General features: G+C 39.6%; 3 protein-coding genes across 4 annotated transcripts in view; 2 read left to right on the top strand and 1 right to left on the bottom strand.

The window, feature by feature from the left end:
• Positions 1 to 3,747, top strand: part of LOC106456405 (microtubule-associated tumor suppressor candidate 2 homolog) — a 35,297-nt gene extending 31,550 nt beyond the window's left edge. For both annotated transcript variants that reach the window (XM_013914237.1, XM_013914238.1), the window contains exons 6-7: positions 1,193 to 1,291; positions 3,509 to 3,747. In XM_013914237.1, coding sequence (XP_013769691.1) covers positions 1,193 to 1,291; positions 3,509 to 3,684 — 275 coding nt within the window. In that variant the 3' untranslated portion in view covers positions 3,685 to 3,747. The remainder of the gene's footprint in view (positions 1 to 1,192; positions 1,292 to 3,508) is intronic.
• Positions 3,648 to 11,374, top strand: LOC102204455 (microtubule-associated tumor suppressor candidate 2 homolog). Its single transcript, XM_013914239.1, has 10 exons — positions 3,648 to 3,672; positions 3,744 to 3,869; positions 5,545 to 5,611; positions 5,927 to 6,141; positions 6,235 to 6,340; positions 6,451 to 6,524; positions 6,623 to 6,721; positions 6,858 to 6,977; positions 7,115 to 7,215; positions 7,348 to 11,374. Exons 3-10 carry the CDS (start codon positions 5,587 to 5,589, stop codon positions 7,778 to 7,780), a joined length of 1,173 nt encoding a protein of 390 aa, XP_013769693.1. The 5' UTR covers positions 3,648 to 3,672; positions 3,744 to 3,869; positions 5,545 to 5,586; the 3' UTR covers positions 7,781 to 11,374.
• A 213-nt stretch (positions 11,375 to 11,587) lies between these two features.
• stoml3b (stomatin (EPB72)-like 3b) lies at positions 11,588 to 15,965 on the bottom strand. Its single transcript, XM_005746639.1, has 7 exons — positions 15,682 to 15,965; positions 13,274 to 13,377; positions 13,099 to 13,171; positions 12,936 to 13,018; positions 12,637 to 12,840; positions 12,274 to 12,408; positions 11,588 to 12,153 (listed from the first exon to the last, which is right to left on the bottom strand). The coding sequence occupies exons 1-7, from the start codon at positions 15,743 to 15,745 to the stop codon at positions 11,965 to 11,967; spliced, it is 852 nt and encodes a 283-aa protein (XP_005746696.1). The 5' UTR covers positions 15,746 to 15,965; the 3' UTR covers positions 11,588 to 11,964.
• Positions 15,966 to 16,606: the final 641 nt, after the last annotated feature.

Below are 16,606 nucleotides of genomic sequence, written 5' to 3'. Positions count from 1 at the left end.
CCTGACAGAAATGCAAAAACTGTATGTGGAAAAACTAAATACACCCCCATGATTAAGTAACTTGTAGAAACACTTTTAGCAGCAAAAAAACTGAAGTAACATGTCATGAGCACGTGTATTTCTGCTTCAGCCTGTAAAAAATAACAACGGTTATTTCATGTAAAAAATATCTGTATCTTCATCTGAACATGTTCTACTTGTTTGGAAAAGGTGCTCATACAAGCATGGTGTTCCATGTAGGCAATGGGAAATGCAGCTGTGCTATCCTAAACAGCTTCACATCACAAGCATCTGCTGACCTTTTATTTTCAAGTAGCCCATCCAGATTTAAATTCAGATTCTACAAAGCCTCACTGTGTGTTCGAGTCAGTACGGTGATGTGATGTGACAGTGTGTGGCAATAAAGATTCCCTCTGAGAGCCACATTTGCATGATTTTACCAAAACATGCACACTGAACACCGCACACACAGTGTTGCTGCAGAGCAAAAGAAACCTCCAGGGTTATATGGGGATTTGTTCAGGATCAGAGGCTTCTTTCCCGTAACAGGTCTAATTAGTTTCTTTTCAAGGTCTCGCTCCCACTCTCCTGCCTTCTTCACACCAGTCTCCCTGCTAACCTCTTGAAACTTCCTTCCTTCCTACTTCTTTATTTGCGTCACCTCTTTTTTCTCCTCCACTTAGAATTTTTCGCCCCAATTTTCTACATTTCGAGCTCCCGTGTACTTGTTTCAAATCCAGCCACTTGTTCTTACATTCACTATTCTGCAAAAGATTCAATGTGAAACGCAGGAGAATGTTTTTGAGGGTTGAAATAATATTAATAAATCATTGGGAGTTCCTAATTGTTGCCTGTCTTGACTACAAAGTGCAATAGTGTCACATAGACGAAGGAGGATTTTTAGCACATCTGCTCAGCTTCTTTTTGACCCGCAATCCTGTGGGACATAGTTATACTACACAGCAGGGGGGATGTAGCTGGAGATGAAAGCAGAAGGGGTAACTGGAAAGATTGGAAAAAAGTTAGGAGAGGAGGAAAATCAGCCAAGAAATGGAAAAAGGTACAATAAAAAAAGATTGAGGCAGGCAGGCAAAGTCGATTTGACACTCATGTGTGTATATCTGACATGCTGTACTAGCCAAATGTCACTGTGTGATATTCGGAGCCTAATCAACACCTTGTGTTGTGACAGTGAGCAGGAAGGAGTTTCAGCGGAGTTCAGAAGTCACACGTTCTCTCCCGTCCTCTCCAAAAAGGCTGGCTGTGGTTCCTCCCAAACCTCAGTCTCCAGGTAAGTTTTTCCTCTTTGTTATTATGCAAAGTGTAGATATATGGAATAGTGGTTTTCTTTGTCTACAATACAAAACAGAGGTGCTAGAAATCGAACAGTTTGACTCGCACACAGGGGCAGAAAACTATTGATGGTAATATAGACACCTGTGCTTGTCCTACGATGGCAAGTCAAATTGTATGTAATTAAAAAAGCCTGTGCCAGAATCCCGGTGGCTGACTAATTGTACACTATTCACCCTGATCAATAAGACACGTATTGTATAGCTCCACCTCACTCTGCTCTGGGGTGTCCCGCCCCCCAAATATTTCTAATACCCAGATGTGGTTCTAAACAGTTTGAGGTGGAGATTTGTGATATTTAACAATTTCTTCTATGTTGTGGTTTCATCCATGTGGTCTGGAAAGAGCAGAGTAATTTTCTTTTGGGATTGCGGAGAGAATCCAGATGTTTCCTAGCAGAGTCAAACACATCTCCTCAGGCCACTTATTTTCTCACTTTGGTGCTGCTGTTCACCTTTGTCTTTACTGCTACTTTCTCGGACCTCGTCTACTCCTACACGGTCCCAAAATGAAAGCATTTTTCTTCTTTCAAATTCCCAGCATCATTGATTTTGCTCTTGTTTACTGAAATTTGCACACTGTTGTTCCACCTTGAAGTTGCTCTGGACACGATCCCAGCAAGATGCTAGCGAGAGAAAGTGAAACTGATATTCACCTCGTGAATATCTCGGCCTTGATATCTTTAAGAACACCCTAAAAACACACAGACAAACACTTCCATCTATGCTCTCCGCAAGATTTGCCATTACCTTTTCTCATTGTTTCTTGCATCGTTATTTCTCATCCATCCACCTCTCCGCTCTCATCTGCATGCTGCCTTCACACTCATCCATATAGGCTCATTTAGTATTCAGTATCCTCTCTCTAACCTTTCAACTAGAACCTGCACATGTCTAGGTGTGTGCACATGCATGCTTGTGCACATGTGCCTGAAAAAGAGGCAGAGAGCATTTGCTGAAAATAAGGGAAAGGGATTCCTAATAAGGCTTCAAGGCAAAGAAAGGACATTGAGGTAGATGGAGCTCTGGAACAATTGCTGACGCTTGCATTTTTTTTAACAGATGACATCAAAACATCTCTGCAGTTTTTTACCTTTTGGTCTTTATTTCTGTCATTTTTTCAGAGAGCTACTCCTACTAATGTGTTACATTTCTACCCAAAGCCCTTTGGTTATATTTGGTTAAACAGGTTATAGACATCAATCACCAAGACAGTTATTCAGTTCATCTGCAGCTATTCCGCTCTATCCATTCGTTGCTCTTTTTTTCTTTCTTTTTTTTTTGTATTTTACCCTCCGCACCCCCACCTCCCTCCAAACAATTTTGCACTCATTACCTGGGACCCTGCTCCCCAAGCCCAACCTCGTGTTGCCATGGAGACCACTCCCCATGCTCCAGCAGGCCTGAATTATAACGTTGAGGCAGGTGATTTGGTGTTCTGCTGTGATTTTATTTTGTGTGCAAGCACATTTCCACCTACAGGCTGGTTTGTGAGTCTGTTGCTAATATAGAGTAAATTTTATGGTATACACACACTCGCACTGTAACAAGGTGGCACAAGGGTTAATCGCCTTGCTTGTGTGTCAGCTATGATTTAATGATTGTGCCCCTTCAGACACCGTTACTTTGATGTGCCCAAATGTTTCTTTACATATGCATGTTGTAAATAAAACACCCACGTTAGCATAATCGTGGTGTTAAATCGTTATATGAGAGAAGTTTACACATTTATCATGAGTTTAAATGGTTCATTATGAGAAACTACCTGAAGACTGTATTAAAAAATAGATTTAATTAAATTACTACCATTTATCCTGAAAATGCGATCACTGATTCACCAGTTGAATTTTGATGTTTAAAATTGCCAGATTCCATTAAGGATATTTTTTTGGTTTCATGTATTTACTTCCTGTTTGTTACCTCTTTATGCTGGGAAACTACTGAACTGTTTTAAAAGTGCCTCTCCTTTTTGTCACTGTCATTCAACACTAAAACTGATGTGACAGAACAGATAAACTTCGGTATATATGTTTAATTGGCTGATGTTCAGTTGATACATTTGTGAGTCCCTAATGTCTTGTTAGTTTCCTTAAAACACACACACACACACACACACGCTCATTCTAACCTTATTTGATTGTCTTTGTTGCGTGCAGCAGCAGTCCGGGGCTCAGCTCCCTCTGGTTCCCCTCGCCGCGTGGCCCCCCTGAGGCTACAGCAAGAACAGCAGGAGAACCTGCAGAGAGAGAAAGAGGAGGCTCAACAGAAAGAGAAACAGAGGCAAGCGGAGGAGAGAGAAAAAGAAAAGCAAAGAGAAGAGGTGGGTAACTGAGAAATTCTGCAGCACCGTTTGGGCTGTTCATTCTGGTATTATTCTGTGTCGCTTTTCAGGTTCAGAGGCTGCAGGGACGCTGCGAACAGCAGGAGAGGCAGCTGAAAGCTCTTAGAGATGAACTGAAGAAGACTTCGCTGGGTCTAGAAGCTTTCATAGTCACCACTCAGCATTATTGCCTCAAGGTAGCGAACTGGAATGATACTGTGCACAGTATTACTGTAATCACCATATTAAGGCTTAAAGGTTCACCTGCCATCCCATGCAGATTTACAACATAATACCGCAGTCCTAGTGTTTACACCAAGCCTAATATGTATGACACACGTGCACACAGTGCACACGCGTGAATTTAAGGGCACATGCAGTATTTAACAGCATGAAGTGTTCACAGCATGGTCAATGAGATGCTGGATGACAAACAGTTTGAACAGTGTGACTGTGGAAAGGGTCTACCAGAGTTCAGTGTGTCACTGATCTGGTTTCATCCAGTTCTCTGTCTAATGGGATGATTTCACCTCTGAGGTGCTGTGGTAGTAATACCAGTGCCAGACTGTCGGGCGACTGTCTGACTTCTTTATGGTCATTGTCTGAGTGCTGCAATCACAGGTCCACACTGCAGATATTCAAGACAGGGAAAGTACAAGTGTGACTTTTGAGTGGATTTGAGCTCCCTCTGCTGGCATCAGTCAAAAACTACAGCTAGAGCATTGTATATAATACTGTGTAAACAGTTCTGTATAAGCCAGACTTTCTTGTACTTTTTTTAAGTGGTGTTAAGCGATAGGTAGGGTTTCTGAAGGTCTTTGGCATCATTGGCTGCTTTTTCACTCATTTTCAGCCCTGTACGTGAACCCGACCATTTTCTGATGAATGGCCTTTTGTTTAAGACACTTAACATTAACCTATGAATCATTCACACACAAAAAAACACCTAAACTAGTGTGGTGTCTAAACATAATACACAACTAAGCAAAAAAGACAATTTGAAATTGTGTCTTTGGGCACTTTGTTATGTGTCACAAACGCACATATGTTTCCCTTTTCTCAAGCAGAGCCTACCAAAATTACTAAAGACAACATAATCTGACATAAAAGAGTATTTTTGCACCAACAAGAAAATGCAAATTTGAAACTTTTGGGTTGAATCATCGTCATCATGTATGAGAGAAGTAAAGTGAATGTCTACAGCCATCTGTGAACCACAGTCAGGGCCCTGATATGGTTTGACGCTTTAATCAGTGCAATAACATCTGGAAAGCTTCTGATTAGCAACAGAATTTTTTTTTCTAGCAGTAAAAAAAAATCCCTTACTGCTATTTAAGGAAAAGATTAAGAGCTGTTTGTGGCAGTGTGGATTTTTGGGTACATTTCAAATCAAAGCATGTTGTCCACTACGTTGGTTAATGAATGAAAAACGCATCTGTTAATATACCCATCAACCTTACCTGTAGCCTCACAAATAACATCCTAGTAAGTGAATTGTACAAAGCAGTAATACTCAATTTAGGGCATGAGCTAGACTTTTTTCTACTTTACTAAATTCAGATTATTTAACAGGTTCTTACAATGTTTATTTTTCTGTCAAATCTTTTAAATGTCACTAAAGCAGTCAGTACTGCAGCTAAAATGCCAAACAAACCCAGTGTCAACAAGTTTTTTGTAGTTAAAAGGCCAGTAAATCCATAATTAAATCATTTCAAAGATAGACTATTGGCCTTCTGTTCATTATTTAAACTTTTATTATTCTCTTTGGCCAAATTCAAGGCCAGTCTGAGGTCATTTGAGTTTAAGAATTCCAGTTGATTTGTACTTGGGCTGTGCACTGTGTCAACAATGACGTTCATTTTTGTTTTTCAGAATGAAACCGCAGAAGAAAATCAAAGGAAGTTGTCTTTGGAAATGCAAAAGATCAGAGAGGAAATGGGTAAAAATCAAATCACTTAAAGTAATGTACGGCTGTTACATTAACTAAAGCACAGTTTATGTATTCTAGTTAGAATCACTAGACCATTATAACTACCTATTGTTCACACCTGGGCTGTTCATACAGTGAATTGTAAAGGTGTAATTAGTGTAAAAGGCAGATTTTTTTTTTTTTACATTTTATAAATGACTAATAAATGACTTCATAAAATGACTTGCATTAATGATTTCCAAATAGAAATGTTGGTTTTAAGCTTTCTATAGCTGCTAGTGTCCTCATCGCGTAACTAGATGACTAGATGTCCTTCATGCACAGCCTCAAACTCAGTGCGCTGGGAGAGACTCCAGAGAGAGAAGGCAGCGCTGGAGGTGGCGTTTGAGCGAGAGCTGCAGGAGCTGCAGCTGCAACAGGAGGCAGAGCTGGCTGCTGTGGAGGAAGGACTCAGGAAGTGTCACTCAGCAGAGGCGGAGCACCTGAAGGCGGAGCATCGGTCAGAGATGGAGGAGTGTAGGACTCAACAGCAGGAGCAGGTAGGAGAAAGGCATCGGTGGGAGGTGACTGGTTTGTTTCTGTTATTAGCTGGCTTTAACGTGCACGTGTACACGTGTGTGGCTGTGCGTTAGATCGAAGAGATGACAGTCAGCCATCAGGCAGCCATTCAGGAACTCAGAGACATGCACAACATCACCATGGCAACACTCCATGAAGAGCACGCCCGTACTATGAGAGGTATGAATGTGGGGTTTGTTTAATAAAAATAAAAAAAACAATATGATGCAAGCACTGCAGGGAGTCACACCAGCTCTCTTCTTTTATCATCCTTCTAAATCTGCACATAGACTTAAGGAAAGCTCACGAGCAACAGAAGATCCTTCTAGAGGAGGACTTTGAGAAGCTTAGACTTTCTCTACAGGTATGATACTGAAAAGAAGATCTTTTTTTAGGTTTAAATATAGATGTTTGTACTGGTACAGTGTGTAATCTTGTATTTTTGTGTGTGCATTTTCTCAGGATCAAGTGGATATGCTCACCTTTCAAAACCAGAGTCTGAGGGACAAGGCCAAACGCTTTGAGGAGGCTTTGAGGAGGAGCACAGATGAACAGATAGTGGTGAGTAAATACCCTGCATATATATATATACAAAGAGCACAAACAGAAACTTGGCATACTTCTGAGACGCTGGGTGCCTTTTATTCAAACACTCCCTTTCATTCATTTATTTTTAAATGCGCTTATTTTTTGGCAGGATGCTTTAGCGCCATATCAACACATCGAGCAAGACCTCAAGAGTTTGAAGGAGGTCGTGGAAATGAAGAACCAGCAGATACACCAGCAGGAGAAGAAGATCTCTGACCTGGAGAAAGTGGTAGGCTCAAATAAGCCACCTTAACCAGCATCTTCTACACTGCCTTTTCCACAAATTCGCACTATTTTGAATAGACAGAAAGGTCAGTGTGGTCTGTATAATGATAGATTGCGGTATGGTTGTTTTCTGCTTTTGAGCAGGCCCAAAAGAACGTGTTCCTCGAGGAAAAAGTGCAGGTTCTGCAACAGCAGAATGAAGATCTTAAAGCTCGCATTGAAAAGAACCTAGCCCTGTCCAGGTAAGAGGCATCATCATTAACATTAATGCTCAGCATTCACTACTTCATGCCCACCTCTCCTGTTGGTACATCCAGAGTCAACCTTTGAGGTGAGAGTTAACTTTACCTCCCTTTTTGTCTTTTTCCCTGCAGACAACTGTCTGAGGAGAACGCAAACCTCCACGAGTCCGTCGAGAAGGAGAGCACTGAGAAGAAGCGCCTGAGTCGGAACAACGAGGAGTTGCTGTGGCGTCTCCAGACCAGCCCTCTCGTGTCTCCAGCATCCTCCCCACTCCACCGCTCCTTCTCTACCTCACCACTTCCCTCATCCCCATTATTTTCCTCTTCACCTGTAGCAGGGTGTGACTCCCCCACTCACTGCCATGGCTGTCCTCAGCAGGCCCAGTACTCCTCTCCCTCCCACAGAGCTGCTGCTACCAATCAGAATCTCTCACCAGGACCAGCCACACCCACACACAGGGCAGTAACTAATCAGAATTACTCCCCCACCCATGTCACACCCACACACAGGGCATCACGCAGTCGCTGTAATTCAAATACTTCTCTCAGCTCTTTGCAGAGATAAGTTCTTTCCCTTCTAAATTTTCTCTTCTGACTCATTTGACCTTTATTTTATTTTCTCTTTCCCAACCTTCAGTTTGTTTGTTTTTTTGCAAGCCTGTGGTTTCCAGTCATCACAGCATAAACTGGACAGACTGTACACTCAGTGCTAAAGCAATGAGGTTACACAGTCCTGTACTTTTATCAGGCTCTACAGCTGTTGGTGTCCATCATATGAAAGTATCATCATACACAGAAACACAATGTGGATACATACTGTGATAATGACAGCAAGCTCCTTTTTCCCAGCCCACACTTTTACTGAAATAGTCTTGACTTGTAGGTTGTAGATAATGTATGATAGCGGCACAAACGGTGCTGTAAACTTCCCCTGCATGGGTAGTTGTGAGTCCTGCACAGTACATAGTACAACAGTGCACATTTACAGATGGAAAGTAGCACACTGCTGGCACCACAGCACATACTCTGGGGTGATACGAACACAAATATATCAACTATGTAAAATAAGCTATAATTTCTAATTGGGATTAGTTTCCCATGCTTTCATGAAATCATGAATTAATGTTTCTCCTTTTTTGGATTGTATCTCTAAAAAAATCCCTAACAAAGCGCCTTAAACTGGGTCCTGCAACCTCACCAGCAGAGAACGACCAATGTTTTATTTATAAAGGACTTTGGATAAAGAATTGGTTTGTATATTAAAAAAAACACCTAAAAGTCATGTTTCTTACCTTCCTCAAACTGTATTTAAAATTTTGTAATTACTTAATTTTAGCTGACAGATTTACTTGGAACCCCAGCCATTTTTATCAGCAAAACACAAAGAACTTATGTCTTTTAAAACCTTGCCAGGTCTTCCTACACATGAGCTACTCTTCACTTCTGGGATCCCTCAGGTCAACTTGCAAAAACTATGTCTGCCATTTTGGATTTACCTCAGTGGGAATGTGCCGTCTGTTGTGTCTCTAGCGCAACGGCAACGTCAACAAAAATCACACAGCTACCGCGGAGCTCAAAGCTAAGGGGGGAAAACCTAGCACAGGAATCACTGTTTTAAATGTTGTGGATTTCTTTATAAAGAAACGTTTCTATCTAATTTATTACATGTGTTTTGCTACTTAGCAAGCATGTACTGTGAAAGTCTTCCAGTTTTAACATGGAACTTATTATTGCTGTGATTTGTCTATTTATTAAGCTCGAGGTGTGAAGAAGATAAATGGCGTTAGTTACTTATAAAATATCACCTACAGGTCACAAGTCGAATGTGATGTACCTGAGGAGAAAGCGGATATACTGCATATTATGTGACTGGTTGTCTTCACACATGCAGTTTTTTGCAAAAGTTTTGCACCTCTGAGGAGACTGCAAAGTTTTTGAAGTGAAACCCTTTTGTTCAGACCCTAATGCCCAGATTCTTGTTTCATTAACTTTAAAACTTTGCAGCATGCACAAAATCTATCTTACTATTTAATAGCTAGCTAACTTTTAAAGCATCAAAGCTTTGTTAACTTAACAGACCTTAAAGATTTTTGTAAGACAACATGCTGTAAAGAATGTAATTTGCCCACTGATGCACAAACTTCTGCAGAAAACTGTACATTGATGGTGTCGTATGGTAAAATATAGTATCTATAAGCTATGTAAATTTTCAAAAACGAACCCTCCGTTTACCTCTTCGTGGTGTAGTACAGTAACGTAGTCCTTTCTCGGTCTGTTAACTTCTTCAGATATTCTTCTGGTTTGTTTATCTGAACAACACTTTTTATTCTTTGATTATCATGTTGTTGCGAGCTACGCTGGATTTCCGGTGTGCGAGAATATATTGTTCAGGGAGTTGTTTTCTAAAATTAGATTAGAAATCCTTTCTTTTTTATATAAATATAGAGAGAGCTTCTCAACACAGCATTATACATTTCCAAGATATTCCCCAAGATAATTTTTCATTTATATCAAATACAACAGAGAAACCAACAACTGATATATACAAATGAGAAATATTTTATAGCACACAGTATGTTATACCTGCCTCCTGTACTGTACTCTTCAGATTAACTTCCCCTCAGGGTCTTAATCTCTCGTCCAGCTTCGAACAAGCCAAGATCAAATTTGTGTACAGTATAATCTCAGATTTACTCACAAATAAACAACAACAACAACAACAAAACAAAGCTAAAAAAGTCCAGATATGTTAAAAAGGGGTCACTGTAAATACATCAGGCCCAGGAGAAAAGATGAAGTTGGCAGCGCTAATGGGAGCATGAGTTAGATTTAGAAGCTGATCAAATATTGTTAATAGTTTAATAGATGCATGAAAGGGGGGAATAGGGCTGCGTTGGGGGGCGGGGGGCACCAATTCTTAACATTTCTAAAACCGCCCCTGGTTACATCTTCTGTTCACTTACAGATGAAAATGTTACCAGCATGTAAAATATATGGCGTTTCTGAGTTACCAGTTTTTCATTACCTTTAACTAAAGTTGTATTTGCTATACCAGCACTTTTGACAGTCCTGAAAAGAAAGAAAGAAATAAAAGCGGGATTCTTTTCATGGATCTTTTTTTTTCTATGAGACGTACACAGGGTTAACTGTTCTTAAACGAGCAAATGTTGGCATTGAAAAAGGGAAAAAAAAAAGTATCTCAATTGTGACTGATTTTGTACCTATACTAACAGTTTTTGAGAATGTCAAAAAGAACATGCCAGTCAGAAAGTCACTGTGTTTTCAGTTTTTGTAGGACCACAATTCACCGACACTGAAAGATTCTTTAGGTTTCTCCTAAAAAGTTATTTAAGCTGCAAAAAACTACAGTCAACATGGATGCAACAAAACTACTGTTTACAAGTGACAGCGCAAAGTTACCAGTGTCGTATTTAATGAATATTTCACCACTGAATGGACTTTGATTTCTAAACAATAAACTGGTATTGTAGTGACCCTGCAATGTGTCCTGTGGACATCTTACTATGTGCTGAATGTCAAAAACCTAACTACTGCGTTTTAGGGTTTTTTTTTCCTTTTTTACAATTTGTTCATGTGATTTTGTTTAATATACAAGGACCTTTTGTCTGACGACTATGTAGCAGCCATTTAACATGTAGCACTTGGCTGAGCCTCCCCGTAATACACGAGTAATTTATTCCATTTATTAGGGGGCAAAATGCCCATTTTAATATTAAAATGCTGTCGTAGCAAATGTTTGTCGACTTTCAGCTCTTAAATTTGAATTTGTGTGTGTAAACTATACAAAGACTCATTTTGGAACTGGTAGAGGAACAAGGTTTACAGAATATTGTTTGTTCTGGCACTGATTGTACGTTTGAATGTAAATACATTTACAACATGAGCTGTGTCTTAGTGCACCAACAGAGTAATAGAAGCATGTTTTTTGTTTTGTTTTTCTTTTCTGTCTTTGCTGTTTTATCGCTCTCCCTTTCTCTTATTTAACCTCTCAGCATTTGTGATTGTCAAAAATGTAACTGTAGCGTAGGAGACCTAGAAAATGAAGAATGAAATAGTTCATCAATGTAATGTGATGCACAGTATGTTGATGCCTTTGATTTGTTCTTTTTGGGGGAGAGCAGAGTATTAAAATGTTTAAGAAAAGTGAGGGAAATCCTTGTGTTCATTTTAGTAGTACTAACGTGTGTTTAGCTGCTGTATATTCAGAGCTAGTTTAATAGTTCAAAGCCCTGACTTACTTTTTGTCATCACTTGTCTTTTCTTCAAACAACAATCTTCTCATCTTTTAAGACGCCACGAAATAATTCTCTACACAAGATGTTACTTCTTTTTATATTACTTTTATTTTTGGAAATGAAAGAATCTTTTGGTAGTTAACAAATAAATTCAAAAGAGAAATAACATCATCTGTTAAGCGATGAGAATATAAACTATAAAGAATGTTACAAACACAATAATTACAAAGCAGCAAAAGCTTTCATTCAGTCATTCATGCACTGTATAATGAATTGCAGACAACTTACTGGAAAAGTTTATCAGAATATTGTTCTAGACAAATAACAACAGGCTTAGTCAAGTCACACCTTGAAGTAAACATGAAGATTTTCTGTGATTACTGTTTGGCATTCGCAACAGCTTTTTGTTTTTTTATGCACATATATGCAAATCAGTCGTTTGATTCAAGCTTCCTGATGAGCAACAAGCTGAGGCGTCATCAAGCCGGCGACCTCACTTCCTCATGAAGTGGGAAATGACATCCATGGGCAGGGGGAAGATAATGGTGGAGTTCTTCTCTGCTGCGATGGTGTTGAGAGTCTGGAGGTAGCGAAGCTGAAGGGCTGAGGGAGACTCGGCAATCACAAGGGAAGCCTCTTTCAGGGCCCGGGATGCATTCATCTCACCCTCTGCTGCGATCACCTGTGCGTGGATCAAAACAGAGTGAGTGATCAGGAAATGCAAAATAAGTCATTTAAAAGTCAAAAGCGTGAAATGAATAATGCACTTCTAGGAAGTATTTCATGTGCGACATTTCCAGACCTTAGCCCTGGCCTCTCGCGCAGCCTCGGCCTCAGCGGCCATGGCTCTCTGCAGCTGAACCGGCAGCTTCACGTCTTTTATCTCCACACGCTCCACCTTGATCCCCCAGTTGTCTGTGGCTTCATCCAAGTTAGACTGGAAAAGTCAAGAAGAAGAGATGATCACAGCTACAGCTTACAGTGTAAATACACAGTATGTTTGGGAAACAGAGCAGATACTACGAACATCCGAGTCTTTTTTTAGGTATTAGAAATATGATGCCAAAAATAAAATGGAACTGGGTTTTTCATATTCAGATTCATCTAAAGGGGATTTTCTGGCTTCTGAAAAACCTCTAAAAACCACATCACACACGTTTTATACCTGCATGCTGTGAGCGATGCCCTCGCGGTCAGACAAGACTTCAGCCAGGTTCTTGGTTCCCAGGACATTTCTAAGGGTGGTTTGTGCCAGCAGACGGGTGGAAAAGTCAGCATTGCTAACATTGGCCACAGATGCGATGGGGTCACTGACGCGGAAGTAGACCACGCCATCTACGCTAACTGTAACTGAATCTTTGGTCAGGATCTATAAAAGAAATACATATACCAGCATGATGAGTCATTTTATAATGCTGCAAGGGGGCAATTTTACATCATTTTGTTGTTCGTCTACAATCCTACCTCTTGTGGTGGGATGTCAAATGAAATGGTTCGCAGATCCACTTTCACAAAGGAGTCAGTGCATGGCAAAACAAAGAAAATTCCTGTGGACAAAATAAATAAAGTAAATACAAATTCTTTTGTCTAAGAACCCAACAAATGTGCAAACCCTGAGCGTTTCTACCTGGTCCTTTAGGCTTCCTGTCTGTGATGCGGCCCAGTCGGAAGATGACAGCTCGCTCATACTCCTGAACGATCTGCAAGACCAAAAACACAAGCTGAGTTCATGTTCACAGCAGCAAAGGAAACTGTGGTTTCAGCTCCTCAGCCCACTGTGCTTATTTAGTTATCTCGCTCACCTTCAGACAAAACCAGATCGTTATGGGGAAGAGCAGAACTGTGAATAGGCCAGCGAGTATAACTATGATCCAGCCGCACACTCCCAAAGATCCTGTGCGTTCGGCTAAAGAGAGAGAAAAACAGAGACGGCGTGTTTTTAAATGTGTTTGGCACACTTTGACACCCATACGTGGATGGAGAGGAAAGTTACCTTGTTATAAGTATTAGCTTTAATCACGCTTACATAGAAAATTGGTTCTGATTCGGTGAGGTACACAAAGATCTTCTTCAAGCTCTCAAGCTTCAGCTGCTAAAAGATCAACAAACTATTCAAAAGTAGATTACGTGCCGACAATTGTAATTAATATTTTCCCACAGTTCATAATGGTCTTATTGTTGGACTGCTCCTCACATTTCCAGCTTATCTTAAATGTTGGGTATAAACAAAAGGTCCGTGTCAACCATTAAAATAAATATTTTCTTTGTTATTGTGATACCTATCTGTGTATATTTCCTCAGATTTCCATCCTAGAGCAAACACAGATACACAGAGAGCTAAACTGTTAGCGTACACATGAAAACACTCTCCCATGCTCTGTGCACACACTGAAATATTTACTCACGCAATACAATCTTGGGATTTCTGCTTTGTTTGTGAAAAGAAGCCATTAAAAACAGAGAAGGGTCAGTGTATTCCAGACTCATGGTGTACAGTCTTTCTCTGCGGTTTTGTGACGTGGCCATTAAACAATGACGTTTAACTTTATGCTGGATTATTAAGCAGCATTAGGGAAATGTTGTAATGTTGAAGCGTAAGTCTCAGCTTTATGGCTAATTTATCTGCTTATTTTATACGTGAGCTGGTTTTCATTGGGAATAATAAAAATAAAATGAGCGCCTGGAATTGTAACAAGGCAAAAAAAAACCTTATCTGAGACATATAAGTACAGAATGTCCCAGATGACTAACCTGCTTAAATTTATTGTGGATCCCTTTGGAACTGGAGGTGAGATCTTTTGGCTTTCTGTATCTACCACACAGGACACCTGAGGGACGGCTTTTAACCCTCATCTGCGAAGTAGGCCGCCACACAATGCAAAAGTGCGTGGGTGGAAACCAGAGCGCAGGCACGGGTAAATAAGAAGGCCTGTTTACACAGTTGTAATTCATATTTTACTTCAGACAATTACACTCACACTCAGTTTTCCATCCCACAGTTTACACAAATGTTTAGTCATGCAATATCATCTCCTTTAAAAAAAATAAAAAATTGGGAGAGGTGCTATGTGTAATAGGTTTCACCTCTAATAACAGCATTTGAGCCTCTTTATATGGTTTACAATAAAAGCATTACAAAATGACTCCAATGTGAATCACTAAACAGGGCTACTATAGGATGATCTTAAGTATACTTTAATATAAAGTTGAGAGATGACCTTTATTTTGCTATTATGCTCTGTGGTATCTTTTCTGTGGTAAAAAAAAAAAAAGAAGAAGAAGAAGAAAGAAAGGTGTTGTTTATGCCTTCAAACAAGAGGACATCGATCAGCAACAGGAAACAGCTTCCTGTGGTTTGAATGTGTTGCTGTGAGACTGAGACCACTGTACTGAAGTCTGCAGGAGTTTCAATCCACCTTGCAAACCCACCTCAGATGTTTCATATGTTCTATGGCTATTATTTAGAAGTTATATATTTTAAAAATAATACAAGATGATCATGTTATTTCAATCACAGCTTTCATTGTGCCTGTTTTTAATATCTGTATATTTCATTTTAGAGAAAAAATAATAAGCATACTTGCATACTTTTAGTTGAGTTGTAGAAACTTAGCTAAGACATTTAAGGAAATCTTAGCTGTCTCAGTACACTAACCGATCTCTGCACCCAGGTAATATTTTACCTACGTCAAAAATAGAAATGCTGCCCGCACAGCTATCCGTTTGGCATTATCTTGTCCGACAGGCTGGTGATAATAAAAACAATGGATAAAAAAGTGATATGGAAACAACCCCTTATCAACGCCCACATAAAGGACATTTCCATACATGCGAACATGACAGCGCTTCCTTTTCACCACATATAAAAAAAGTCACATGCTTTGGGACTGTTTGTCTTGGTGCCATGTGATTTCTGTCACTATGACGATAGAGTCAAACTATAACCCTAGTCTGTTTAGCTGCTTTCCATCTCCACACCGACTATACAGATATAAAACTGATACTAAAATGACTCACAGAACAAGGATGATATTTTACATGTAATTGTTGGCCAACAATAACACTGTGCCTTGTTGGAGAAGGATATAACTCTGTTCTCGAATGAAGTAGTAGTAGTAATAGTAATAGCTTATTTAGCACAGCCAGTAACAGGATATCGAACCCTAAAAAAACGAAGTAATAATAATAATGATATTGAAAGTTAGCTTACATATCAAGTCCTCTTTGCTCATTCCTCTCCTCTTCTGGCTTTCCATCTGGTCTTCCATTTCCATATGCTGGTAAAACTGAGAGTGGTTAGTAGGAAGTGCGTTTAGAGAGAGTTTGTTGAAGTGTGCCTGAACTGGAGCAAGTGCGCCTTTTAAAGAAGCCCTGCTGCAATACAATGTGGCTCAAGGTGTAGGCGTGGCTCTGATTCAGGGTCAATCATCGCCACAGTAACAGAGTACTATGGTGATGATTCTTCCAGGCAAATGGATAATCTTAGAGGCTGTAAAATTCTAGATAGCACTTGCAAAAAAAGAAAAGAAGAAGAAAATCAAAAACCACGTGACATGTATGAACCACATGGGAAACAGTACAGTATATCGATATATTTATTACTATAAACTTTTATTTCTGCTGTGATGTTTACATAAAAAAACCGTATTATAATTTTGTATTTTCATTATTTTTTATTTCTTAATGCTTTAAGTTTAACACTAAAGATCTTCGGGTTTTATTTCATTTTAAGATAGACGGATAGATAGCAAAGAAACAAATCATTTAAATCAAATAAGATACGATTTGTGTTCACGATTAAAATGTAATTTATAGTAAGATGTAAGCTGGAGATAATATAATTAAGCTATAATTACATTTTAATAATTTCCACCATGCTTCTGTCAAATAGAAATGCATTCCTTTGTTTCCCTTACTACTAGAATGAGGAACCAGTTAAAGCCTGATGTTGAAAACAGATTTTGTGAAATGTTGCAAAGTACACTTCACGTTACACACAAAAATGTCACTCCATAACATTGCCCACGACCTGAACAGTACAGTGTACGTACGATGTAAAATGTAATTCAATTTACTTATGCTGTACTTTTACTATGTAGGAGAAAATCAGCCAGCCAGCTTTACTGCTGAGGATC

The sequence above is a fragment of the Pundamilia nyererei genome, unplaced genomic scaffold, assembly GCF_000239375.1.
Source record: "Pundamilia nyererei isolate P.nyererei 1_Seehausen unplaced genomic scaffold, PunNye1.0 scaffold00180, whole genome shotgun sequence".
NCBI classification, from domain to species: Eukaryota; Metazoa; Chordata; class Actinopteri; order Cichliformes; family Cichlidae; genus Pundamilia; species Pundamilia nyererei.
The sequence above is the reverse complement of the archived record's forward strand: the minus strand, read 5'-3'. Positions and strand labels throughout refer to the sequence as shown.